Source organism: Erythrolamprus reginae, chromosome 10, assembly GCF_031021105.1.
Source record: "Erythrolamprus reginae isolate rEryReg1 chromosome 10, rEryReg1.hap1, whole genome shotgun sequence".
NCBI classification, from domain to species: Eukaryota; Metazoa; Chordata; class Lepidosauria; order Squamata; family Dipsadidae; genus Erythrolamprus; species Erythrolamprus reginae.
This window is the reverse complement of record NC_091959.1, coordinates 21,042,107-21,069,440: the sequence shown is the minus strand read 5'-3', so window position 1 is coordinate 21,069,440 and position 27,334 is coordinate 21,042,107. Positions and strand designations below refer to the sequence as shown.

The 27,334-nt window shown below is 40.0% G+C and overlaps 1 protein-coding gene across 1 annotated transcript in view; it reads right to left on the bottom strand.

Moving 5' to 3' along the window:
- Positions 1-27,334, bottom strand: part of AGBL1 (AGBL carboxypeptidase 1) — a 376,387-nt gene that overhangs the window by 311,400 nt on the left and 37,653 nt on the right. Inside the window, exon 3 of the mRNA XM_070763167.1 lies at positions 8,289-8,326. Within this exon, the coding sequence (XP_070619268.1) occupies positions 8,289-8,326 (38 nt within the window). The remainder of the gene's footprint in view (positions 1-8,288; positions 8,327-27,334) is intronic.

Here is a 27,334-nt window from a genome sequence, read left to right as displayed (position 1 = left end):
TTCAGGGACTTTTCTTCAAGACTCAGAACTCAAACACTAACATGATCCATCACTGAAGGTTTTCAAGATACTGATAGTCAGTTGAACAGGATGGTAAGACCCACTGCAGAGGTCTTTGCAACTTTAAGGCTTATGGAATTCAACTCCCAGAATTCTCCAGTCTACAGCTTTGAGAAGAGGGTAGGACTAGAAGACCTCTTAGCGCATTTCCAACCCTATGATTCTATATATGCCTTGACCAGTTTTCTTGATCAAGAATAGAAATCAGAAACTTTGCTGTTTAAAGGGAAGGTTTGCCTATTTGCCGATGACTCTAAAGTATGCAATAGGCTTGATATTCCTGGAGGTGTCTGTAATATGGTAAATGATTTAGCTTTATTAGATAAATGGTCAAAGCAATGGAAACTGCAGTTTAATGTTTCCAAATGTAAAATAATGCACTTGGGGAAAAGGAATCCTCAGTCTGAGTATTGTATTGGCAGTTCTGTGTTAGCAAAAACTTCAGAAGAAAAGGATTTAGGGGTAGTGATTTCTGACAGTCTCAAAATGGGTGAACAGTGCAGTCAGGTGGTAGCGAAAGCAAGTAGGATGCTTGGTTGCATAGCTAGAGGTATAACAAGCAGGAAGAGGGAGATTATGATTCCGCTATATAGAGTGCTGGTGAGACCACATTTGGAATACTGTGTTCAGTTCTGGAGACCTCACCTACAAAAAGATATTGACGAAACTGAACAGGTCCAAAGACAGGCTACAAGAATGGTGGAAAGTCTTAAGCATAAAACGTATCGGGAAAGACTTAATGAACTCAATCTGTATAGTCTGGAGGACAGAAGAAAAAGGGGGGACATGATCGAAACATTTAAATATGTTAAAGGGTTAAATAAGGTCGAGGAGGGAAGTGTTTTTAATAGGAAAGTGAACACAAGAACAAGGGGACACAATCTGAAGTTAGTTGGGGGAAAGATCAAAAGCAACATGAGAAAATATTATTTGACTGAAAGAGTAGTAGATCCTTGGAGCAAACTTCCAGCAGATGTGGTAGATAAACAGTAACTGAATTTAAACATGCCTGGGATAAACATATATCCATCCTAAGATAAAATACAGGAAATAGTATAAGGGCAGACTAGATGGACCATGAGGTCTTTTTCTGCCGTCAGACTTCTATGTTTCTATGTTTCTAATAATAATTGAAATATATATGTAACCCACGGCCACAAAAAAAGAAACGAAAGCAAAATGCTGTAATTTTCTATTACACATGCAATAATTTCACTAATGTATGCCTGATCAAAGTGTAACACACAATGCTACCTCCGCACAATAATTTCAGTTCCCATTATGCGCCAAGCAGAGGTAAAACTTGCATTAAATCAGCAGAGTCTCCATGGAGATTCCCTGTGTTATGATATGATAGCATTGAACGCTCTTCCTAATTTTATTTTACTTTATTTTTCAGATGCAGGTAAAATAGCTACAAAATGTCACTGATGCAAATAGAGGAATATGTTGGGTTTTTTTTTTTTTTTAAATCCTTATTGGTGGTAAAGGATTTATATATTTAGTTAAAAGAAATCTGAGAAGAGAGGCATTATGCCAACTACTTAATTCTAAATTAGACCAGGGCACTAAATATATTGCATTAAATTAGGAAGTGAAGCAGGATGATAGCTTGTGCATTATCTAGGTTAACCAGAAAAGAGAGGGCAATTGGAGCCAATATGAAAGAAAAGAAGTATAAAGTCAGACAAGACTATTTCTCAAGGAATATTTCTTGCCCAAAAAACTGGAAAAGGATTTTTTTTTCTCTCTCTCTCTCAGTAACACTGTTCATAAATTTAAAAGCTCCAAAACCTCCATTCTCATGGTTTTGCTTTAATCCTACTTCAATAATGTCAGATCCCTGGAGTTGGTGAGCAAAAAAGAGAAGGAAGGGGGTTTTTTTCTTTTAAAAAATAACCCCGTTTCTATTGATATCTTCTTTCTTAATATTCGTTTCCATTCTAAAAGGTTGAAGGGAGCGGCAGAGTTGGCAGATTAAGATTTAAAACCTCAATCGAGGCGTTTCCTCATTGTAATAATCTGACCTTTCAATACAGGTTGAAGATTGATGCTGTCATATTATTTGTGAATTGAGAACGTCAATCAGTAGGTTTTTTAAAGAGCAACTTCTGTCGCTCTGGGTTTCCTTTCACAAAAAGATACTCAAAAATCCTAATGCTCATAACCGAATAACAGAGTTGGAAGAGACCTTGGAGGTCATCTAGTCCAACCATTTGCTCAAGCAGGAAACCATATAATGGCAAATCTTTTCGGCACCAAGTGCCCAAACTGGAACCTGTGCACCCATGTGCATATAGATGCTTGGATGCACCTGAGTGCCAGAAACATGAAGACTAGCTGGTCATTGTGCTTGCATGCACCAGCCAAATGGTCTTTGGGTTTATATTTATTTTATTTATTTATTTATTTTGTCCAATACACAATGAGGGTTTTAGCGGGTATATATCTATATACACATAGTAAAATACATGATGAAGATTATAGAGGAGATACTCATAGTAAAATAGATCTAAGAAAGAATAGAAAAGAAGATATAGTAATAGAACATATCAATGAAAGAATAGAAGACGAGATATAGGAATAGAAGAAAGGTATAGGAGATATAGGAGAACAATATGACAGGGGATGGAAGGCACTCTAGTGCACTTGTACTCGCCCCTTACTGACCTCTTAGGAATATGGATAGGTCAACCGTAGATAATCTAAGGGTAAAGTGTTGGGGGTTTGTAGATGACACTATGGAGTCCGGTAATGAGTTCCACGCTTCGACAACTTGGTTACTGAAGTCATATTTTTTACAGTCAAGTTTGGAACGGTTAATATTAAGTTTAAATCTGTTGTGTGCTCTTGTGTTGTTGTGGTTGAAGCTGAAATAGTCGCTGACAGGCAGGACGTTGCAGCATATGATCTTGTGGGCAATACTTAGATCTTGTTTAAGGCGTCTTAGTTCTAAACTTTCTAGGCCCAGGATTGAAAGTCTAGTCTCATAGGGTATTCTATATCGAGTGGAGGAGTGAAGGGTTCTTCTGGTGAAGTATCTTTGGACATTTTCAAGGGTGTTGATGTCTGAGATGCGATATGGGTTCCAAACGGATGAGCTGTATTCGAGGAAGGGTCTGGCAAACGTTTTGTAAACTCTGGTAAGCAGTGTGAGATTGCCAGAGCAGAAGCTGCGTAGGATTAGGTTTACAACTCTTGAAGCCTTCTTGGCTATGTTGTTGCAGTGGGCTTTGGCACTTAAATCTTTTGTTATTAGTATACCAAGGTCTTTAACCGAGTGGGGATTATCTGTGATAATTTGATTATTCAGTTCGTATTTGGAGTTCAGATTCTTCTTCCCAATGTGTAGGACAGAGCATTTAAGTTTCTGGTGCTCTGGCGTGCACAAAAGACCAGCTGCCCAGCACACATGTGCCCTGGAAACCAAAACAGCAGCTGCTGATGGTGCACATCAGTAGCAGGTTGTTACTGGTATGAGCCAGGCCATTGCTCCGGTAGGGAAAATGGAACTGTGTGTGCAACTATGCATCCCCAGTGTGCACGCACATGTGTCTGAGCAAGATTGTGCTTCTGCGCAAAATCTCATGAAGGGATGTACACAGTAATGGGCTGCCAAAATTTTTACTGCCACACTGTGGGTGTAGCTTATTTTGTGGATGTGGCTTGATGGTCATGTGATTGGGTAGGAGTGGCTTGCCGGCCATGGGACCAGGTGGGAGTGGCTTGAACAATCATCATCGTTCAAGTGAACTGTTAAATCCTCAACTTACAACTTCACCAGTGTCACTCTCAGGGGTGACAATTTGCTTTGCGTTTCCCGCGCTCTCCCACCCCAGGCTGGGTTGCTAGGCGAACAGGTGCCTATCAGCTGTTAAGAAAAGATGGTGGAGGAAATGGGTCCCCTGCAACTCCTCCCAGTGCTGGTCTCCCTGCCGCTTTCCAAGGAGGAGGAGGAGGATAGGAGCAGGGATGGTCAGCTGGAGCTGGGCACACAGCTTCATTTATGTTGTGAGCCGCCCCGAGTCCTTGGAGAGGGGCAGCATACAAATCCAATCAATCAATAAATAAATACATTTCCACTGGTGGAACTGCATTCCACCCCATCTTGCCTGTTGCCCAACCCCTGGATGTGCATGTGGGTGAGCTTTTGGCAACTTTTTGCTTCTGCAGAAATACTTCACAAAAAGAGTCCTCCACTCCTCCTCACACAACAAATTACCTTACTCCTCCAGACTTCAATTACTACGTTTAGAAAATTTACAGCTACACCGCCTCCGAACTGATTTAACTGTTGTTCATAAAATCATACATCACAATGTACTCCCTGTTAGCGACTACTTCACCTTTAACAACAACACAAGAGCACGCAATAGATACAAACAAAATGTTAACCGCTCAAAACTAGATTGCAGAAAATACGATTTCAGCAATAGAGTGGTCAACGCCTGGAATTCACTACCGGACTCTGTGGTTTCTTCCCCCAATCCCAAAGCCTTCAACCTTACATTATCTACAATAGACCTCTCCCCTTTTCTAAGAGGTGTGTAAGGGGCATGCGTAAGTGCACCTTTGTGCCTACCGTACCTGACCTACTGTCTTTTTTATCCTTTCTATCTCTTCTTTATACTTACAGGGTGCATTCCAAAAATAATGCAATTATTTTTTTAAAGTAACTTATTGAACAGATTTGCAAAAACACTTAAAATTCTTCAAAGTACTGTCCTTGGGCCTCTACACTTTTTTCCCAGCAACTCTGCCATGACAGGTACGCGCCCTGGAAGGCATCTTCGGGGATCTCTTGCAAGGTCTTTGTCACGGCTGATTGGATCTCTTCTATAGATGAAAAACAGGTTCCTTTCAGGGCTGTGAACAAAAAGAAGTCTGCTGGGGCGACGTCAGGACTATTGTGGGGGCAGCGCTAGCACCTGGTGTTTGGCCAGCAACTCGCGGACTCGTAGCACGTTGTAGCAAGGCAAATTTTTCATCCATTGAAGAGATCCAATCAGCTGTGATGAAGACCTTGCAAGAGGTACCAGAAGACGCCTTCCAGGGTGTATACCAGTCATGGAAGAGTCGCTGGAAAAAATGTGTAGAGGCCCAAGGACAGTACTTTGAAGAATTTTAAGTGTTTGTGCAAATCTGTTGCACAACAGTAGGAGCAGTAGGTAGCAACCCCCCCACACCTGGTGCACATGCCCTCATAGGGAGCTCTGGGTGACCCCTCTGGCACGCGTGGCATAGATTCGCCATCCCGGCCCTATACCACTTCAGTCAAATGGTTGTCCAATTTCTTCTTATAAACCTCTAGTGATTAATTGTTCTCATTGTCAGGAAAATTTTCCTTAGTTCTAGGTTGCTTCTCTCCTTGATTCCTTTGACCCATCAAAGTGCATGCAAGGATTTGGGGTAGCAAAAAAGAAGGAGACACGTAGGTGAGAGTGCAAAAAGACAACATAGGCTTGTGATTTACCATCAGGAAGATTGAGGAAGAAAAAGTGTTCTTCATTTGGAGACGAAGCTTTATTAAATTCTGGTAATAAATGCCCAAGTTGTTTTGGGATGGGAGAAAGGGCTACAGGATGATATAACACTGGAACCTTCAGGAACATTCATTCTTTGTGCGGGATTGTGCTAGGGCCTGTTCTTTCATTTAGTAGATACTTTAAACCCTGCATAAATAAGGCTGCAGCTGAGTGTCACCATAACTCAGCAATGTTCAGTGATTCTCCAAAGATTTCCTTCTCTGCTGTCAGAAACCTTTCCTCCTACACACTCTCTCACACACACACACACACACACACACACCATATATACAAGCTGCTAAGCCAATATCCTGGTTTCCAGAATGTCATCTCATTTCTCCTTGAAGTAACGAAGTTCCCATTGGGATGGTAGCAATGATGTAAAAGTTCATCACTCCTTCCTTTTAGTGGATCTGGTACATTAAATATTGGTGTACATCAATAACAGTGTTAAAATTCATCAACACTGAGAGTTTATGCATTGGAGTCAAATTTGTTGTGTGTCCAAACACATTTAACCAATAAAGAATTATCTTCTTTCTTCTACTCTATTCTACTCTACTCTCTACTCTCTACTCTCTACTCTCTACTCTCTACTCACTACTCTCTACTCTCTACTCTCTACTCACTCCCCATTCCATTTTATTCTCTAGGACCAGATGCTGGAGCATCCTTAGTAAATCCATTTTTAAAAAACTACTAATATTGAAATGGGTTTTGGAGGACAACCATTCCAATATTTCTAGCCTTGCATCCCCAATTACTTGTGGACAAGATATCCACATATTCCCAATGTCAAAGATTACTGGAGAAAGGCTTCTTCAAGAATTAAGTTAGAAGCCTTATTGAAAGCTGCTGAAGGAAAATATTTCACAGAATTTAAAATTCAGGTACAATTCAAACTAGAAATCTGTTCAAACAGTATATTACTGCTGCTTACACAATTCCCTGTCCTATATTAATTATTCTAACAGCATCTTCCTTATCATCATCCCTACTTATGAAAATGCCCCTGAGCCCTTATATATCCTATAGGCATTCTTGCAAACTAAAACAAGGGTGATAAATCTCAGTGCTTGAATTGGAATAAGAAAACAAGACATTTGTAAGTAGAGAACCTCTTGGCAGAAGGAAAAGAGCTGAACCAAGAATTAACCTTAATTTGACTTCTGTCACAAATGACTAGTCATAACCACCATTTAGTGACAGCACCCACATCGGGCTGTCTAAATCCCAAGGATTTTTCCTGCCCTAAATTGTTCTCAGAATTCGGGAGAAAACAGTTTGGTAGACCTGAGAAACAACTACATTATAAGTGCTGTCCTTTTAGAGGTGGCGTCAACAACTTGGCAACTTTCTTCTTTTTCTTTATATCTCATGTATTGTTCCCTAAAGTGAGGTAAATATAGCGTGACATGTTCAAAGTGTCCCATGTCCTCTGCATTGCATTTTTGCAATCTCAGTATAACAACAAAAACTACAACAGAGTTGGAAGGGACCTTGGAGGTCTTCTAATCCAACCTTGGAGGTCTTCTAATCCAACCCCCGCTTGGGCAGGAGACCCTACACTACTTCAGAAAATGGTTATCCAACATCTGCTTAAAAACTTCCAGTGTTGGAGCATTCACAACCTCTGGAGGCAAGCCATTCCACTGATCAATTGTTCTGACTGTCAGGAATTTTCTCCTTAGTTCTAAGTTGCTTCTCTCCTTGATTAGTTTCCACCCATTGCTTCTTGTCCTGCCTTTGGGTGCTTTGGAGAATAGCCTGACTCCCTCTTCTTTGTGGCAACCCCTGAGATATTGGAACACTGCTATCATGCCCCCCCCCTTGTCCTTCTTTTTAGTGATGGGCGAACCCAACAGTGTTCGGGTTCGGCAAGTTCGGCCAAATTTTACGCAAAATTCGGCCGAACCCGAACCAAACCCGAACTCGAACCCGAATGGGGAATCCCTCCCATGAAGAGATTCCAGGGGCGGAGCTTTGACGTCACTGGCAGGTTGCTAAGGACACCAAGGTGATCACTTCCTGGATTCCATGGAATCCAGGAAGTGATCACCTTGGTGTCTTTAGCAACCTGCCGGTGACATCAAAACTCCGAACGCCGAACACGACCCCAAACTTTGCCCGAAGTTTGGAAAAATTTCAGGTTTGGGTTCAGCATACTGAACACCGCAAAATTCCGTATGGATCCGAATTGTGCGGGTTCGGTTCGCCCATCACTACTAGACCTACCCAGTTCCTGCAATTGTTCTTCCTACGTTTTAGCCTCCAGTCCCCTAATCATCCTTGTTGCTCTTTTTTGTACTCTTCCTAGAGTATCAACATCCTTTTACATCATGGTGACCAAAACTGAATGTAGTATTCCAAGTGTGGCCTTTCCAAGGCCTTATAAAGTGGTATTAACACTTTGCGTGATCTTGATTCTATCCCTCTGTTAACACAGCCTACAACTGTGTTGCCTTTTTTTCTCAGCTGCTGCACACTGCTGGCTCATAGTCAAATGGTTGACCACTAGGACTCCAAGATCCCTCTCACAGTTACTACTGTTGAGCAAGGCACCACATCTATCCTGTCGCAGTGCCCTGAAGAGTGATGCTAATGGAGAGACTTTATAGAAATGAGAGCATTTCTACCTACACGGACAGCACAGGAAACAGTGTGTAGGGAGGGGGGGGAAATGAGTTGGGTAGAAAAGCTTACTTGATTTCAACAAAGCTGCCAGAGCTTCAACTGCTGCCCTAAGGAGAGAAGAAGGGAGGGGGGAGAAAGGGAAAGATCATTTTCTTCCATAATTTCAGTAACCTTTGGCTTTCTAATCTCTCCTGTGCTTCCTCTCCCAGCAGCTGCAAACTGATAGAAGCACTCCAAAGAAAAGGTTTTATTTTGACATTCTTATGGACTTGGAACAGAAGTGGGTTCCTGTCGGTTTGGACCAGTTCTATAGAACAGTGTTTCCCAACCCTGGCAACTTGAAGATATTTGGACTTCAACTCCCAGAATTCCCCAGCCAGCATTTGCTGGCTGGGGAATTCTGGGAGTTGAAGTCCAAATATCTTCAAGTTGCCAAGGTTGGGAAACACTGCTATAGAACCAGTAGTGGAAATCCCACCCCCACCCCTGCTTGGCCAACTGGCAGTGATGGCTAGCTAGCCACACCCCTGAACCACCTCTCTGAGTGGCGCCACAGGCAGCGCCATCTTGGTTTTCACTTCTGTGCATGCACAGAAGTGGGGGGTTTTGTGCATGTTCAGCTCATTTTTTGACACTGTGCATGCACGCACGCACCTATGCAGCATGGGGGGAAGTGACTTGGAAGGATTCACCTTTAATGCTTGGTTCCATGAGACAATTAGACCTGGAGCCCTTGGATTAGCATTAGCTGATCTGCATTGGGAAGTTAGTACAAATGCCTATAGATCTTTTTCTCTAATATTTGCCTTCTTTTACTGCTGATTTGGCATTAATTGTTAGATGACATCTAGGCTTGGCTATTAACGGGATAACAGAGTGGGAAGGGGTCTTGGAGGTCCTCTAGTCCAACCCCCTGATCAAGCAGGAGATCTTATACCATTCCAGACAAGTGGCTGTCCAGTCTCTTCTTAAAAGCCTCCAGTGATGGAGCAACCATAACTTCAGGAGGCAAGTTGTTCCACTGGTTAAGTATCCTCACTTAAGTTTCTCTCTAATTCCAGGTTGCTTCTATTCTTGGTTAGTTTCCATCCAGGTTTCTTGTCTGGCCTTCTGGTGAAAATAGGCTGAAAACCCCTCCCCCTCTTTGTGGTAGCCCCTCAAATACTGGTACACTGCTATAACTCAATCAAATTAACTAATGTTCTGATGTTTCAGCCAGTTGTTCTATTCATCAATAGAATAGAACATAACACCTTAAAAATAAAACCTTAAACTTAAGTTTTTGACATGGCCAATTTTTAAAGGCATCCGAGAAGTGCTGGACCCAACAGGGTTGAAAAGGGGATCTCAGGAGCTCTTCACCATTCATCCCTTTTCCCTTCCCCATTCTTCATAAAGAAAGGCTGCAAAATGCTATAGGAGCTATATCCATTATGACAGTCATCTATCAAGTCAACCCTGAGTTCTGGCAATCAAATCTGTTCTGTCTGGGTCACTCCGGAAGCCAAAACCAACCCAAAAAGAGAAGCCAGACACACCGGTAAAAGGCAAAGGCAGTTTATATAATTCAAGGAAAACACAGGTAACAGAAAATGTCCTTACAAACATGAAAAATGCTGCAACTTCAAATATATACACGAAGGCAATAGTCCATGAAGCAATACCAGATTCTTGCTGCCAAGACGAAGCTGTAGATAGCAAACATACGCCTCCCACGAGTCTTCCAGACTGCTAGGCCACAAGACAAGATCCGAGACACCGAGAATCAAAACAGGTCACCGCAACTCCAACTGATAACACTCCACATGGCTTCAAGGGCTTGCCTGCCTTTTAAACCCTGCTGATGAGGACCACACCCCAGCCCAGCTGTTTCTCATTCAATGTTGGTAATATTTCTTTAACTGCTGCTTTCTTTGCTCTGACCGTCTCTGTCTCATGTCAATGACAGCTTGTGCATCATCACCTAATGATTACAAGCTACTGGCTGGGGAGAGCCCCCCCCCCCCGGGGCTCTCATGCTGTTCTTCCTCGTCCCATTCCTGACTTTCCTCTCCCCTGTCCGACTGCTCAGCCCCCTCCTCTTCACTGTCCTCCTCCTCCGGGCATGGAGCCAGCAGAGACACAGCTGGTCCCTGAGCAGCCTCAGGCTGAACCACAACAATCTATGCAATTTTCTTGGCAACATATAAGAAATAGATTGCCACTACCTTGTTCCTATGGCCCAAAGTTATCCAGCTGGCTTTTGTTCCTAATTTAATATTAGAGTTTAGGATTTCCTGTTTTCTAATCCAGTTCCTTTAACCACTGCATCAAGCATGCTTTGTTTCCGCTCCAAAGATAGACAGCATTGAACCTAACAAAAATGTGGACTGACTCATTTGAGTATTGTACATTAGGCTGACTTGTTTGGATGTTGTGGTGGAGAAGGCTCTTGTGTATTCCTTGAACAGCAAAGCTGACTAACAACAGAGTACTGGAGACATGTCACTAGATGTCAAATCACAAAACTGCATTCTCACTTGCTTTGGCCATGTCATGGTGGAAAATTCACCAGAAAAAAGCAATTATGCTAAGGAAGACTTAATGGTAAAGGAAACCTGGCCATCAAAGAACATAGTGGCTGGACACCATCAAAGCTAACACCAGCCAGAGCATATAACGACCCAAAATGTAGTGCAAGAATGGAAGATGTGGGGAGTACTGGTCCACAGAATCACCAAGAATTGAACATGACTGAATGAATAACAATTTCATCATCACATTAGACTTGGAAATGGAAACAAATTGATGGGAAATGTATGCAGCTCAAAATCAACATGTTGGGAACTTTGTGTTAGCTGAGCTTGGTTTTCTACCTGCAAATGTTTTCTTACCAGAACAGATGATAACATCAGTGCTTTAACATAAGAGCTGGCTTTGCCTGTAGTTTATGTGGGGCAGTTTTTCCCACCTGTCTTATACTTTGTAACCTGTTTCTGATTTGGCTTGATTGGCTGTATTGTTTTATCTTAAGAATGTTCTTGATTGCACACCCAGCAATCAACATGTGAATAAGGGACAATGATCCTAACAAGCAAATAAATGCTTGCAGGGGGGAAAAACATCCAGCTTAGGAAACGCCAAAATCCCAGTGATGGATATTTCTGGGTATCCCAAAAATAGCTGGTAACAAACGAAGAAAATTATGTCCATGAAGTCACTTGGAATCAATCTCAGTGTGAAACTGATATACCTTTAAGCTCTTTATAAACAAAGTGTGTACTGATTCACGTTAACTTTGGCATCAGCCGAAAGATTGAGCTGCAGCCAAATATAAATATCTCATTGCCATTCAATTCTTTCTCATTGCAAGTCCACTCTATAGCCAAGAAGTACCGAGAATTCTAGCATTTCCCACCAACATCTACAGTTCCAAGACTATTGCTCCTTCCTTGCTTATAGGAACAAATATTTTGGAGCCCTAGAAGCCAATGGATAACATATAAGAGCCAGCTGGGCTGATGCAACAACTAGTAAGGCTTGGGGCTAACTGGCCACTCCCATAGCCTATTGAAGTGATGAAAACAAAGGAGGAATTTGCAGGAATTTATTTGTTGGTTGGTTGATTGATTGATTGATTTTGTCCAATACACAATGAGGGTTTTATACACATAGTAAAATACATGATGAAGGTTATAGAATATATATAGTAAAATATATCTAAGAAAGAATAGCAGAGAAGATATAGGAACATATCAATGAACATATCAATGAAAGAATAGAAGAAGAGATATAGGAATAGAAGAAAGGTATAGGAGATATAGGAGAGCAATAGGACAGGGGACGGAAGGCACTCTAGTGCACTTGTACTCGCCCCTTACTGACCTCTTAGGAATCTGGATAGGTCAACCATGGATAATCTAAGGGTAAAGTGTTGAAGTCAATTTAATGTAATAATTCTTGAAATAGGACATCTTCAGATCACAGAGAAGGAGAGGAAGGTAGTGCTGTTTACTTTTTGCATTTGCATTTTTTGAATTCAAGGAGAAGGGGCATTTATAACTGGCTGTTACAGACAATTTTATTAGCAGTTTGTTTTCAAACACAGACCAATCAGATTAGGCTGGGGCAGGATTAGACTGGGAAGTATAAAAGGCAGGAAAAAGCCATTTTAATTTGCACTTCAGATCACAGAGAAGGAGAGGAAGGTAGTGCTGTTTACTTTTTGCATTTGCATTTTTTGAATTCAAGGAGAAGGGGCATTTATAACTGGCTGTTACAGACAATTTTATTAGCAGTTTGTTTTCAAACACAGACCAATCAGATTAGGCTGGGGCAGGATTAGACTGGGAAGTATAAAAGGCAGGAAAAAGCCATTTTAATTTGCACTTCAGATCACAGAGAAGGAGAGGAAGGTAGTGGCCCGCGCTATAAACCAAAATCAGCAAAGTTTGGTAGCAATAGGGGTTGTTGATTTTCCTGCTAAGTACTTGTATTTCAATACATTGTTAAGATGACTGGCTTGGTGCAGTGTAACATTTGTTTGGCTGTTGTCTTCCGTAGTACCTTGTGGAACTTGGGGTACTGCCCTCTTTGCATAAGGACATCTAGGTTAGATGGCGAGATCTGTAGATTGCAGTCCTTAGTTTGTAGCTTGCAGTCAGAAGTGGAAAGATTGTCCCAGCCACGTGCTGTAATGCAGCCATGTGTCCAGCCTCCACTTCCACAGCGCCCCCCGAGGAGGAGGGCTGTGTGGACAACTGTCGGTTCAGGAAGATTGCGTGCAGTTGAGCAAAAACATAGCAATTTTGGTCTCTCTGTATCGAATTCCTATAGTGTTCTTGCGGATTTAAATAGTAAGGATGTTGGAGATATTAGCAAGGTCCCTCAGGCAGAGAATGAGGGGATGTTCAAAGGGGAAGTTGTCGTAAATGTCACCAAACCATCAAGTACAGTTAGTAGAAATAAAAAGAGGACACATTTTCTTGTGGGTGATTCGACCATTAGAGGTGTTGATTTGGGACAGAGCAAGGATGTGGTTAAGGTGCTGAGGTGTCTCCCAGGGGCCACTGCCAGCAGGGACAGGAGGCGGATTACAAACATTGTTAAGACTGTGAGTAAAGGTAATAACGTTGATGTGGTGGTGCATCTTGGCACAAATGATTTGTCCCAGAGAAATGTTAATGTAGTAAAAAGAGATTTTCAATGTCTAAGTGTGGAGCTGGGTAAAATAACTGATTCAGTGACTTTCTCAGAGGTGTTACCGGTTTGTGTGGTTAAGGCAGTGGTGTAAAGCTGAAGGTTTTGGCTATGTAAGTCATGATGTCAGTAGGTGGTCTAATAGGGAGTTGTTTAAGAGGGATGGTTTGCATCCATCATACAGAGGTACCCAGGTGCTCGGTAAGGAATTCAGAACTTTTTTGGACAGGCATTTAAACTAGGTAAAGGGGACAGAGATGTAACTGATGTGGGTGATTTCTGTCCCCGACCAATGAGGATAAAGCAGTTTTTGGAAGCTTATGAAAAGGGAGCTGCAAATAATATAGATGTAGTTGTTGATGATAAGGGGCAAACTAATAACGTAAATAATGTTCTTCGGGTAATGTGCACAAATGCTTGAAGCTTGAGCAACAAGCTCTGTGAATTAATGGCCATAATATCTAGAGATAATTTGGACCTGGTTGCCATAACTGAGACATGGTTTAAGGATTCTAATGAATGGGAAATATCCGTACCAGGATATACACTGTATAGGAAGGATAGAATAGAGAGAAGGGGAGGTGGAGTAGCCATTTATATTAAAGAAAGTCTAAAAACAACACTAATTCAAAATATGTGTCAAGATCTAGAGACTCTCTGGATTTGCATGCAAAATAAAGAAGGTTCTCTCATTAGAATTGGGGTGATCTATAGGCCTCCAGGGCAATCCGAGGAATATGACAACAAGATGGTGGATGAAATTACCCAAATGGCAGTAAAGGGAGATATTGTGGTTATGGGTGATTTCAACATGCCTGATGTTGACTGGAATATCCCCAGTGCCCTTACATGCAAAAGTAAGAATATAGTAGAGGCCTTTACAGGAGCAGCTCTGGCACAGCTGGTTAAGACACCAACTAGAGGGGAGAATATTCTAGATTTAGTTTTTACGAATGGGAATTGGGTTTCAGATGTCAAGGTGGGAGAAAATTTAGGTTGCAGTGACCATCTATGTTTGTGGTTTGAAGTAAAAACTCATTGTGAGCAATCCTATAATGCAACCAAAGTATTGGATTTCAGAAAAACAAATTTTAATGCAATGGGAGAATATTTAGATAATGAATTAAAGGGGAGGGATAAAATAGCAGGAGCGAGCATCCAGTGGACTGTATTAAAAAAGGCCATCTTAAAAGCCACTGGACTGTATGTAAGACAAATAACTAAAGGTAAAAGGAAGAAGAAACCGCTATGGTTTAGCAATGATGTAAGGGCTATAGTCAATGAAAAAAAGGCTGCCTATAGGAGGTATAAAGAGTCTGGAAGTATAGCTGATAGGGAGGTATATAAAATGAGACAGAAGGAGGCGAAACAGATAATATATGCTGCTAAAGCCTCAAAAGAGGAAGAAATTGCCAAATCTGTAAAGAAGGGGGATAAAACCTTCCTCAGATATATTAATGATAAGAAGAAGAAAAACTGCGGCATCACGAAGCTTAGTACCGGGAATAATACATGCATTAATGGGAATAAGGAGATCGCTGACCATTTCAATAGCTACTTCTGTTCAGTTTTCTCAAAAGACACCTTACAAAATAATACTATAGAGGGATATAGAATTGCTTCCAGCTGTACGGATTCAGCTCCAGTGATCTTAGAAGCCGATGTCTTAGAAGAACTTGAACGATTAAAGATAAATAAGGCAATGGGTCCAGATGGCATCCACCCCAGAGTTCTTAAAGAACTCAGATCTGTCATTGCTACCCCCCTGACTGATTTGTTTAACCAATCCTTGTTAACAGGAGAAGTTCCTGAGGATTGGAGAATGGCCAGTGTTGTGCCTATTCACAAGAAGGGCAGTAGAGAAGAAGCTGGTAACTACAGGCCAGTTAGCTTGACATCAGTTGTAGTTAAAATGATGGAGACTCTACTCAAAAAGAGGATAAATCAGCACCTAAAAAACAATAACTTATTAGACCCAAATCAGCATGGCTTTACTGAAGGCAAATCATGTCAGACTAATCTCATTGATTTCTTTGACTATGTCACAAAGGTGTTGGATGAAGGTGGTGCCGTGGATATTGCCTACCTGGACTTCAGCAAAGCCTTTGATACGGTTCCACATAAAGAGCTGATAGATAAATTAGTGAAGATTGGACTTAATCCCTGGATAGTTCAATGGATTTGCAGCTGGCTGAAGCATAGACATCAGAGAGTTATTTTTAATGGCGAGTATTCTGAGCAGAGTCAGGTTACAAGCGGTGTGCCACAAGGATCTGTTCTGGGTCCTATTCTTTTTAATATATTTGTGAGTGACATAGGGGAAGGTTTGGTAGGGAAGGTTTGCCTATTTGCCGATGACTCTAAAGTGTGCAATAGGGTTGATATTCCTGGAGGCGTCTGTAATATGGTAAATGATTTAGCTTTACTAGATAAATGGTCTAAGCAATGGAAACTGCAGTTTAATGTTTCCAAATGTAAAATAATGCACTTGGGGAAAAGGAATCCTCAATCTGAGTATTGTATTGGCAGTTCAGTGTTGGCAAATACTTCAAAAGAAAAGGATTTAGGGGTAGTGATTTCTGACAGTCTCAAAATGGGTGAACAGTGCAGTCAGGTGGTAGGGAAAGCAAGTAGGGTGCTTGGCTGCATAGCTAGAGGTATAACAAGCAGGAAGAGGGAGATTATGATCCCACTATATAGAATGCTGGTGAGACCACATTTGGAATACTGTGTTCAGTTCTGGAGACCTCACCTACAAAAAGATATTGACAAAATTGAACGGGTCCAAAGACGGGCTACAAGAATGGTGGAAGGTCTTAAGCATAAAACGTATCAGGAAAGACTTAATGAACTCAATCTGTATAGTCTGGAGGACAGAAGGAAAAGGGGGGACATGATCGAAACATTTAAATATATTAAAGGGTTAAATAAGGTCCAGGAGGGAAGTGTTTTTAATAGGAAAGTGAACACAAGAACAAGGGGACACAATCTGAAGTTAGTTGGGGGAAAGATCAAAAGCAACATGAGAAAATATTATTTTACTGAAAGAGTAGTAGATCCTTGGAACAAACTTCCAGCAGATGTGGTAGATAAATCCACAGTAACTGAATTTAAACATGCCTGGGATAAACATATATCCATCCTAAGATAAAATACAGAAAATAGTATAAGGGCAGACTAGATGGACCATGAGGTCTTTTTCTGCCGTCAGACTTCTATGTTTCTATGTTTCTATCTCAAAGACAGTGTATCTCCATACTAAAGCCATTTCCATTCTAGAGAAGTTTCTACATGAAATAAGGTGATACCTTCCTACCCTCCCAATTCCAAACCTGTTTTATGCTTCTAGAGTCCAAGAGACAAACAATTTGAATGTTGATTTAACACTGCTGGCTAAGTGGGAGGAGGTGATGGAGGGATAATTGAACAATACATGGGGATGTTTGTTGAAAAGTGAGAAAAATAAAGAGAGAAACCAAAGCTCTAAAGCATAAGGGAAAGACAACATATGGCAGAGGAACAACCCTAATCTTTTACATGGAAAAAGGCACGTGGCAAAACTTACACCAGAGTTTTGATCCGTAGACTTTATTAATGGCTTACACATCAGTATTCTGTACACAGTTTCCAGCAAATGCCATTATATAAATCTACAGTATTTGAAAAAAAGGTATAGGAAGAGTGGCAGAACATGAGGGCAAAATTAAAAGAGAGATCAGCCCAGAATCTCTACCTACCTAGCAACAAGCAACCTCCCTATGAATTCCATTGACCCTCATCTAACTCTAAAAAAGTATTAACCATTAGTTGAGAAGAATGCTTGTGCACAGGCATGATTAGCAATGAATCAGTTTAATTTAACCTTCAGATGTGGGCTTGATCTTTCATTCCCAAAAGGAGGGGAGAGGCACACACAACACAGAAGTAAAAGTATATGTCAAGGGGGACAAAATAATATTGGCTAAAATTTCCAAAGCTGACAATTTTTTTTCATACATTTAATTACGTCTCCCGTGATAAATTTGAGTCATTGAGGCACACTGTATGTTTTGGACGAGATTAGAATATTTCTCACAAATAAATTGTAGGTATTAAATTACAATCTATCAAATTGAAAATTATAAGAAACTGAGACCAAAAAAAGGTAGGATTGCAAGCATATTAACCAAAAGCTCGTTCTCAGTCTAAAGCGACTATGTATTGGCTTGAAATCTTCATGATGGAGAGCCAAATCCTGGGTCAATACCATTCAGATGTCACAGTCCACCCTGAATGTACTCTTATTCTGCATGCCTGAATGGGTGGTCTGGTCCATCCTATTAAGACTTCATAGATTAGTTTGTTTTTGATCTATAATATTGTGGCACAAAGAGCGAATGAAAAATATATACTGCTCAAAAATAAATAAAGGGAACCCTCAAAGAACACATCCTAGATCTGAATGGATAAAATATTCTCATTGAATACTTTGTTCTGTACAAAGTTGAATGTGTACAACAGCATGTGAAATTGATTGTCAATCAGTGTTTCTTCCTAAGTGGACAGTTTGATTTCACAGAAGTTTGACTTACTTGGCGTTATATTGTGTTGCTTAAGTGTTCCCTTTATTTTTTTTGAGCAGTATATGTTCAATATTCCCAGATTCCTAGATTCGCCCACATTTCTACAACACTCTGTGGCCTGCACTGGCTGCCGATCGGTTTCCGGCCACAATTAAAAGTGTTGGTCATGACCTTTAAAGCCCTTCATGGCATTGGACCAGAATACCTCCAGAACTGCCTTCTACTGCACGAATCCCAGCGGCCGATAAGGTCCCACAGAGTTGGCCTTCTCCGGGTCCCGTCGACCAAACAATGTCGTTTGGCGGGCCCCAGGGGAAGAGCCTTCTCTGTGGCGGCCCTGGCCCTCTGGAATCAACTCCCCTCAGAGATTAGAACAGCCCCCACCCTCCTTGTCTTTCGCAAGTTACTCAAGACCCACCTATATCACCAGGTATGGGGGAACTAAGACATCTCCCCCAGGCTTTCCTATATTTTATGTTTGGTATGTATGTGTTGCATGGGTTTTTTAACAGTTGGGGTTTTTTATATAATTCTTATTATTAGATTTGTTCCATTGTTTACACTGTTTTTTATTGTTGTTGTGAGCCGCCCCGAGTCTTCAGAGAGGGGCGGCATACAAATCTAATTAAATAAATAAATAAATAAATAAATAAATAAATAAATAAATAAATAAATAAATAAATAAATAAAAAATAAATAAATAAAAAATAAATAAATAAAAAATAAATAAATAAAAAAATAAATATTACCAGGCAAAAAGAAAGACCTGCACATGGATTAGAGAACAAACAAAAGTATTTGATATCATCAAGAGAGTAGAAGAATTGAAATGGAAATGGTCTGGTCAGATGACAGGTGGACCAGGGCAGTCCTAGAATGGATCTCATAAAAAGCATCCATGAAAGAGACCTAAAACAAGATGGATCGACAACATCAGCAAGTATTGTGGGCCCAATTGGCAAAAGAGAACTCAGGACCGTATAGTTTGGAAACATGAGGAACAGGCCTTCATTCTACAGTGGATAGACATTGGCTAAATTGATATCTTGTAATCATGATCAATGGCTTGAAATATGTGAACTCAGCCAAGTGTCACAAAAAAAAAAACTGTAGGGAAAAAAAGTTTACCAAAGCACTGAATTTTGTTTTTATCCCAATAATTCGCTCATTTGGCGATCGTTCCAAAATCTCAAAAGAATATGTATTTGTCTATACATTCAGTTGGTTGGCTAATCGATAAATTAATTACTGCAAAGGCAGATGTTGACTCTACAAATTCTTTAACAGATTGACTGCTCATTTTCTCTGACATAATGATACAAGATTCTTCATCATCTAAAAACCATTGGAGCAAGGAAAACCTGCAGCAATCTGGCCACAGAGCTCTGAATGACAAAAGGCTTTTGAAGCCTCTCCAAATTGCAGACTGAATTATACACAATGAAACAGGCTGACAAATGCTGCTAAGCAAATTAAATACACTCAAACTCTGAACAAGAGTGGGTAGGGGAATCCGCCATTGTTCTCCATGCCAAATGAAAATTGGATTATCCTACAAGACTGGACAAGGACTGTAATAAAGACAGATCCTGTTCCAATGATTTGCAGAAGTCCCATAAGATCTCAAACTACTAGGTGGAGAAGAAGAAGAATGCCTGCCGTGTCTGATGCCAACCGGGTTTCTTTCATGTAACATATTCTACTGTTTAGATTGGGGAATAAATTCTTGCAAAGAAACATCTTAATTTCCCAATATTTATCCAGTATTCAAAATAAAACTTTCCTATATTGTTGGAGTAAGAACCAACAAAGTAGCTTGCTACATGGGGCTACCTTTGAAAAGTGTTCGGAAACTTCAGATCGTGCAGAATGCAGCTGCGAGAGCGGTCATGGGCTTACCTAGGTATGCCCATGTTTCACCATCACTCCGCAGTCTGCATTGGCTGCCGATCAATTTCCGGTCACAATTCAAAGTGTTGGTTATGACCTTTAAAGCCCTTCATGGCACTGGACCAGAATATCTCCGAGACCGCCTTCTGCCGCACGAATCCCAGCGACCAATTAGGTCCCACAGAGTGGGCCTTCTCCGGGTCCTGTCAACTAAACAATGTCGGTTGGTGGGCCCCAGGGGAAGAGCCTTCTCTGTGGTAGCCCCGACCCTCTGGAACCAACTCCCTCCAGAGATTAGAACTGCCCCTACTCTCCCTGCCTTCCGTAAACTCCTTAAAACCCACCTTTGTCGTCAGGCATGGGGGAACTGAAACACCTCCCCCGGGCATGTACAATTTATGCATGGTATGTTTGAGTGTGTGTTTGTTAGCAAAATGGGGTTCTTTTTAAATATTTTAAATTATATTTGGATTTGTTATGAATTGTTGTGTTGTGCTGTGAGCCGCCCCGAGTCTGCAGAGAGGGGCGGCATACAAATCTAAATAATAAATAAATAATAAAATAAATACAACATTTGAACTCAAAGATTCAAGAAGATTCTCTCTTGAATTAAGACCTACTTATTGTACCCTGGCTGTTGAACCCTAATCTCCTCTATAAACTTCAGTATTCTTCAGACAATGCATACTTTTAAGACACTTTGTAGATAAAAGATATTCCCATCAAAAGGGAACCTAATGCAGAGTGTTCTCGAGCCATTGGTTGCTGATGTACAAGAGATAAGAGAACTCATTTTTAGGCTTATCGGCAAGGAGATAGCATGCAGCAAAACTAATTTGAAAATAGTTGACTAAATGTAGAGAGCTGGAGACAAACTTTAAAAGAGAGAGAGATCAGCGTACATGGCAAGATAAGAAGAAATTGCAGGAGACTATTTCACGGATAATGAATCCCTGATCAAAGAATTGGAATAGATGGCTATGGAGAGAACCACCAGAAGATCACAATGGCAACATCAAATTCCTGCCTATCTACAGGCCTTGATGAGAGCAGGGGAGTAAGATGAAAAAAAATGGTTCTTTCCTTCCAGGGGTTTAAAACAACTGACATCAAATGCATTTCATCCATTAGAGAAGAAGGTAGAGAATGAATGGAGCAGAGGGGAGCCCCAGCTTCCCCAGCACCATACTACAACATAAGGGGCAGCATACCAGGAGAGGATGTCAATAGCAGCAATAACAATAGCACTTAGATATATATATAGGCAAAAAAAGAGAGGCAAAAAAGGAGCTGTGATGTTCCTTCAATATACCAGGGTAATTCGACACAAAATGTAACCCTTCCCTGGAACAGAGCTGAAAGGATTGGATACTGTAGCCTAGAGGTTAATTCTCTGCCTTACAAGGCAAAGGTTGCAGGTTCAAGTCCCAGTGAGGGTATGGCTAGCTGACGAGGCCAAAATAAGGCCGAAATAGATCTATCCTAGTCTCCCTTAATTTTCAAATTCAGCAAAAACATGTGACATATATAACCTTGAGCTGGTCAGGAGTCAAACTCCTGACAATGTGAGCAGATTGATTGGTTGGTTGGTTGGTTGATTTATTAGATTTCTATGCCACCCTTCTCGAGGCAACTCAGGCCAGCGTACAACATTGTTAGCCTTAACCCTGCTGTTCTGTTTAAAAAAAGTTAAATATCTTCTGTTCCCGGGTCACCCTGACCCGGACCGAAAACTCTTCATTTGCAGTGCTTATGTTTGGTCAATTTGAATACTTTTTTCACTTGGAAAGTAGTCTGAACATTTCTGCACACAATGATATGAAAATTGAACTGAAGAAATTAATCCTTATTGGTTTATTTTGCACATAAATATGCCTCCCCCCCGTTTTTGTGAATTTTTTTAATGTTTATTGATAATTATGCCTGCAAAATGCATTCTATTTTACTAAAGTTGGTGTGGGATTGGTAGCTTGAACATTTCTGAACATAATGATATGAAAATTGAACTGGAAAAATTGATGCATATTGGTTTATTTTGTTGATGAAATGCACGCCCCCCATTTTTTTTAAATAGTCTTCACTTTATGGATAGTTTTGCTAGCAAAATACATTCTATTTTACTAAAGTTGGTGTGGGATTGGTAGCTTGAACATTTCTGAACATAATGATATGAAAATTGAACTGGAAAAATTGATGCATATTGGTTTATTTTGCACATAAATGTATGCCTCCCCCCATGTTCAATTATTTCAATTTATATAAAAATTATGCTGTTAATTTCAAACTTACATACTTTTTTTTAGTAAAATGGATTTGTTTCATAAAATTAGTTCTCTGGCTACAATGTGGTTGATTTTCAAAAGGATATTCCAAATATTTCTAGCCAAATATGTATTAAAAAGTGACAATAATGGCACACAGCAAGGCCGAGGGGGGAGGGTGGCCCTTTTGTGGCAAAAATAAACCAATAAGAACCATTTTTTCCAGTTCATTTATATTTTTCTTATATTCATAAATGTTCAATTTAGTATATCAAACCTTTTGGGGGGAAATTCCTTGGGGATTTGTAGCCTTAAAAAATAGAAATTGACACGAAATTCAGAAAGGATGGGGGGAGGGGCTTTTTGATCAAAATAAAAATATAAGTCTCAATTTTTCCAGTTCAATTTTCATATCATTATGTTCATAAATGTTCAAACTAGTTTTCCAGTTGAAAAAGTTTTCAAAAAGACCAAATTCAAGTACCTAAAAAAAATCATTTTGGTCCAGGTCTATATGACCCGAACAGACTAAACGTGACTTTTTTTTTGCCCAGGAAAAAAAATTTTTCCCCACCCCCACAAATATTTTTTTGATGATCAGCATTGTTAAATTGAGTAAATGAATGCCTAAGATTTTAAAGAATATTTCGGATTTGGAGCATAAAAAAATAAAAAGTGAAAATGGTTGCAAGCAGCTGAGGGGGGGGAAGGCCTTATTTCTGATGTTAAAAAACCAGTAAGAATCATTTTTTTCAGTTCCTTTATATTTTTCTTATATTCAGAAATGTTCAAGCTACCAATCCCACACCAACTTCAGTAAAATAGAATGCATTTTGCAAGCAAAACTATCCATAAATTGAAAAAACTTTCACAAAAACGGGGGGGCGTGCATTATATCAGCAAAATAAACCAATAAGATTTACTTTTTTCATTTCAATTTTCATATCATTGTGTGCAGAAATGTTCAGACTACTTTCCAAGTGAAAAAAGCTTTCAAAAAGACCAAACATAAGCACTGCAAATGTAGAGTTTTCGGTCCGGGTCAGGGTGACCCGGGAACAGAAGATTTTTAACTTTTTTTGCCCAGCAAAAACTAAGCCCCCCGCCCCCCAAAAAAAATTCTCATAGAGAGAACCCCTGAAATGATGAACAGTCATGAAATTTCAAGTTTCAGATATGCAGGGAAATTTTTTTACAGGGACTCAAACTTGGCTTCGGGTCAAATAGACCCGAAACAGAACAGCAGGGTTTTAAATACTGCATTCTGATAACAAGAAAGGGGAGGGAAGGGGGAGGGAGGAAGGAAGGAAGGAAGAGCACTTAAACTTGCATACTGCTTTATAGTGCTTTACAGTCCTTTCTAACTAGTTTACAGTGTCAGCATATTGCTCCCAACAATCTGGGTCCTCATTTTATTGACCTTGGAAGGATGGAAGGGTGTGTCAACCTTGAGCCAGTGAGCATCGAACTGACAGCAGCCAGCAGTCAACAGAAGTAGCCTGCACTACTACCTACTAACCACTGCACCACCATGGAGCCATATGATTGCCTGATTCCAGGTTTTGGGACATACTGAAGACTCCAGCACTAAACCTGGCTAGTAATCATGTAAGCTGTGATCCATCCTATCTGGAGCCCAGCAGCTGGGAGATAACAGTTGTAGCAATTGCTGTTGTGAACAAAAATTGTGGAGAGATGCAGCTTATGGCCTTGAGTATCACTTAGTAGGGAGGCGGGTACAAAGTTGGCAAGTGTTTCTCAGCTATGGGCTGAGCAATTTGCAAGCTGAAGACCAGACTTTTGGAGATGGTACATTTGGTACTCCAGCTACACCCTCTTGCTGTTGTCCTTTTCTATTCCTGCCCTTTAGTCTTTGCTTCCAACTACAAGGATTGGCTAAAGGTTGTCAGCAGTCGCCTTCATTTACCCAGGGAGCAGAATGTGGCTAAGACACCCCACCCGCTTTCCCAATCAACTATGACAATTTTAAAAAGATAGGTTAGCGTTTTATCACCATCGTTTTGCAAGGTTCCTCATTTATTTTCAAACTATCCTGCCTGTAAGTCATTTTATAGACCTTATTTTAATGCATTTTGATTTTATAAACTTGCACTCAGCTGACATTGTGATGTTGCAAATTGCCTTGAAAGGCCCAAAGAAATATTTATTTACTTAAACAAGCCCATCCAATTTACACATTCGGGGAACAACCTTTCACAAAAGTGTTTTTGCTGCAGCTTCCTTTTGGATTGATGTTTTTAGGAACGTCTCTTCCAACAGCAGCAAAGATTTCAACTTCTACTTGGAACCAAACCAAAGAAAACTCTAGTATTCTAGTATTTTGTTGATAGATCTCTGACTTGGCACTGCCAGCCTTGATAACAACCCAAGAGGAATGAGTGATGTGAAGAGCCTTGACAAATGTATCATAGTAGGAACCTGTGTGTTCTTTCTATTACTAGTTGGTCATTCCTTACTAAACTATTAAACGTGGAACTTGGGCACAGTCGTAGAAATGACAAAAATTCCAGAAGGGACATCAATAAATTGTTTACCTTGGAAAATCACATAAGATATATTTATATACCCTAACCCTAACCTGAACTCATTTTGTGACTAATTGACAAGCCCTGAGTCGATTGAGAAGGGCGGTATAGAAATCTAATTAATAAATTAATACGTTTTTCCCCGAATGGCATCAGTCTACTAAACAAATAATTCCCTCAACACTGTCAAACTATTTGCTAAGTCTGCACCACTATTACTACTAGTTTTTTCTCATCATTCCTATCACCCATTTCCTCCCAGTATATGACTGTAACTTGTTGCTGATATCCTTAAGACTTTTATTAATATTAAGTGTTGTACCTCATAATTTTTGACAAATGTATCTTTTTCTTTTAGGTACACTGAGAGCATAGGCACCAAAGACAAATTCCTTCTGTGTTCAATTACACTTGGCCAATGAAGAATTATAAAATGAATGAATGAATGAATGAATGAATCAATGAATGAGTGAGTGAATGAATGAATGAATGAATGAATGAATGAATGAATGAATGAATGAAGTCAATAGGGAAGCAATATTCACTTAACAGCCATGCTGCTAACTTAACAACTGCAGTGATTCATTTAACTATTTGGCATAAAATGGGGAAAAATTCACTTAACAACTCTCTTGCTTAGGAGCAGAAATGTTAGGCTCAATTTATTTATTTATTATTTATTAATGCGATTTGTAGGCCACCCAACTCCTTACCGACTCCTTACGGACTCTGGGTGGCTCAACGCCCATAAATTGAGTATTTGGCATCTTCGGTTAACCAATTGCCTGGGAAGTGACATGCAACTTATGCAAATTTAGACCATAGTGTGTTTTTTTCTTTCCCAAACCAAACTCATTTTCACCATCTGGTACCGGAATCAATCTACAGAATCTGCCAGGGGTCTCCACCAGCACGTCCTGGACCTGTCTCCTTTGCCTCTTTCACCTTTGCTTCCAAGCTCATTATCTGTTTCCAAAAACCCATCCAAAACATTTATTTTCCTACCACAATTTGCACACCTTCCACTTCGCCAATTCCTCTTTGCTTTTGCTGCTTCACAGTCATGGCATCGGTAACACAAAATTTGGCAGGGTAATCATGTCAATTCTAAGGAGCATTTCTATGAAATGGGGCTTTATTGCTTATTACAAGTTGAGCTGAGTGTTCAAAGAAAGAAATGATGCAGACATAAAAACAGAGATTCATCAGGAAGTGAGTTAATGAAAATGTTTCCATCTTCAGAGCTCACTGGTGCATTCAGACGGCCCAAAGTATACAGTTCAAACCCGATGCTTTGCACACTGATTTTACTGATGTTACCTCCCCGTGTGCCAAGCCATCCAGGTTAACAAGTTAATAACTATTGGCAAAGTAATGAGTACAGATCTTCCATACAACTTTTAGTATGATTGCCATCTTTAGCATTATCAGCAGGGGAAGCACTGAGCCAAATGAAGATGAGCACACTCCATTCAGTGCTCTTCCAGAGATCTTTGGATAGGTTGCATTTCACACTAATTTTTTATTTATTTATTTTATCCAATACACAATGAGGGTTTTAGTGGATATATATCTATATACACATAGTAAAATACATGATGAAGGTTATAGAGGAGATACTCGTAGTAAAATATATCTAAGAAATAATAGAAAAGAAGGTATAGTAATAGAACATATCAATGAAAGAATAGAAGAAGAGATATAGGAATAGAAGAAAGGTATAGGAGATATAGGAGAGCAATAGGACAGGGGACGGAAGGCACTCTAGTGCACTTGTACTCGCCCCTTGTGGTCTGTAGGACCATCATTTACTGAATGAAACATGTTTGACCATACACTAAGGTAGAGACAAGCAAAATTATGTCCCAGCTTCAGTGGTGGGATTCAAAAAAATTTTTTTGCTACTGTGTGTGTGGCTTGGTGGGCATGGCAGGGATCTCCATTCCCTCCCAATCAGCTGGGAGGCACAGAATAGATGAGGTGGGTTCTCCGAACTAGTCAAAATTTCCACTACTGGTTCTCCAGAACTGGCCAGAACCTGCTGAAATCCACCTCTGCTCATCTTCATATGCAAATGTTGTCTCCTCTTCCTATATCTCTGAGGACATGGTCTGACTTTGCACTCAAAGTGAAAACATCCAGGGTGGCGCAGTGGTTAGAGTGCAGCACTGCAGGCTGCTTCAGCTAGCTGTAGTTCAGCAGTTCCAATCTCACCACCGGCTTAAGACTGGCTCAGCCTTCCATCCTTCCAAGCTGGGTAAAATGAGGAGCCTAATAATAATAATAATAATTATTATTATTATTATTATTATTATTATTATTATTATTATTATTATTATTATTATAATATACAGAATCAGCCTCTTGTCCCCAACAATCTTCGGAGTCTTCAGAGAGGGTCGGCATATAAATCTAAATAATAATAATAAAATAATAATACTAATAATAATACTAATTATTATTATTATTATTATTATTATTATTATTATTATTATTATTATTATTATTATTATTATAATATACAGAATCAGCCTCTTGTCCCCAACAATCTTCGGAGTCTTCAGAGAGGGTCGGCATATAAATCTAAATAATAATAATAAAATAATAATACTAATAATAATACTAATTATTATTATTATTATTATTATTATTATTATTATTATTATTATTATTATTAT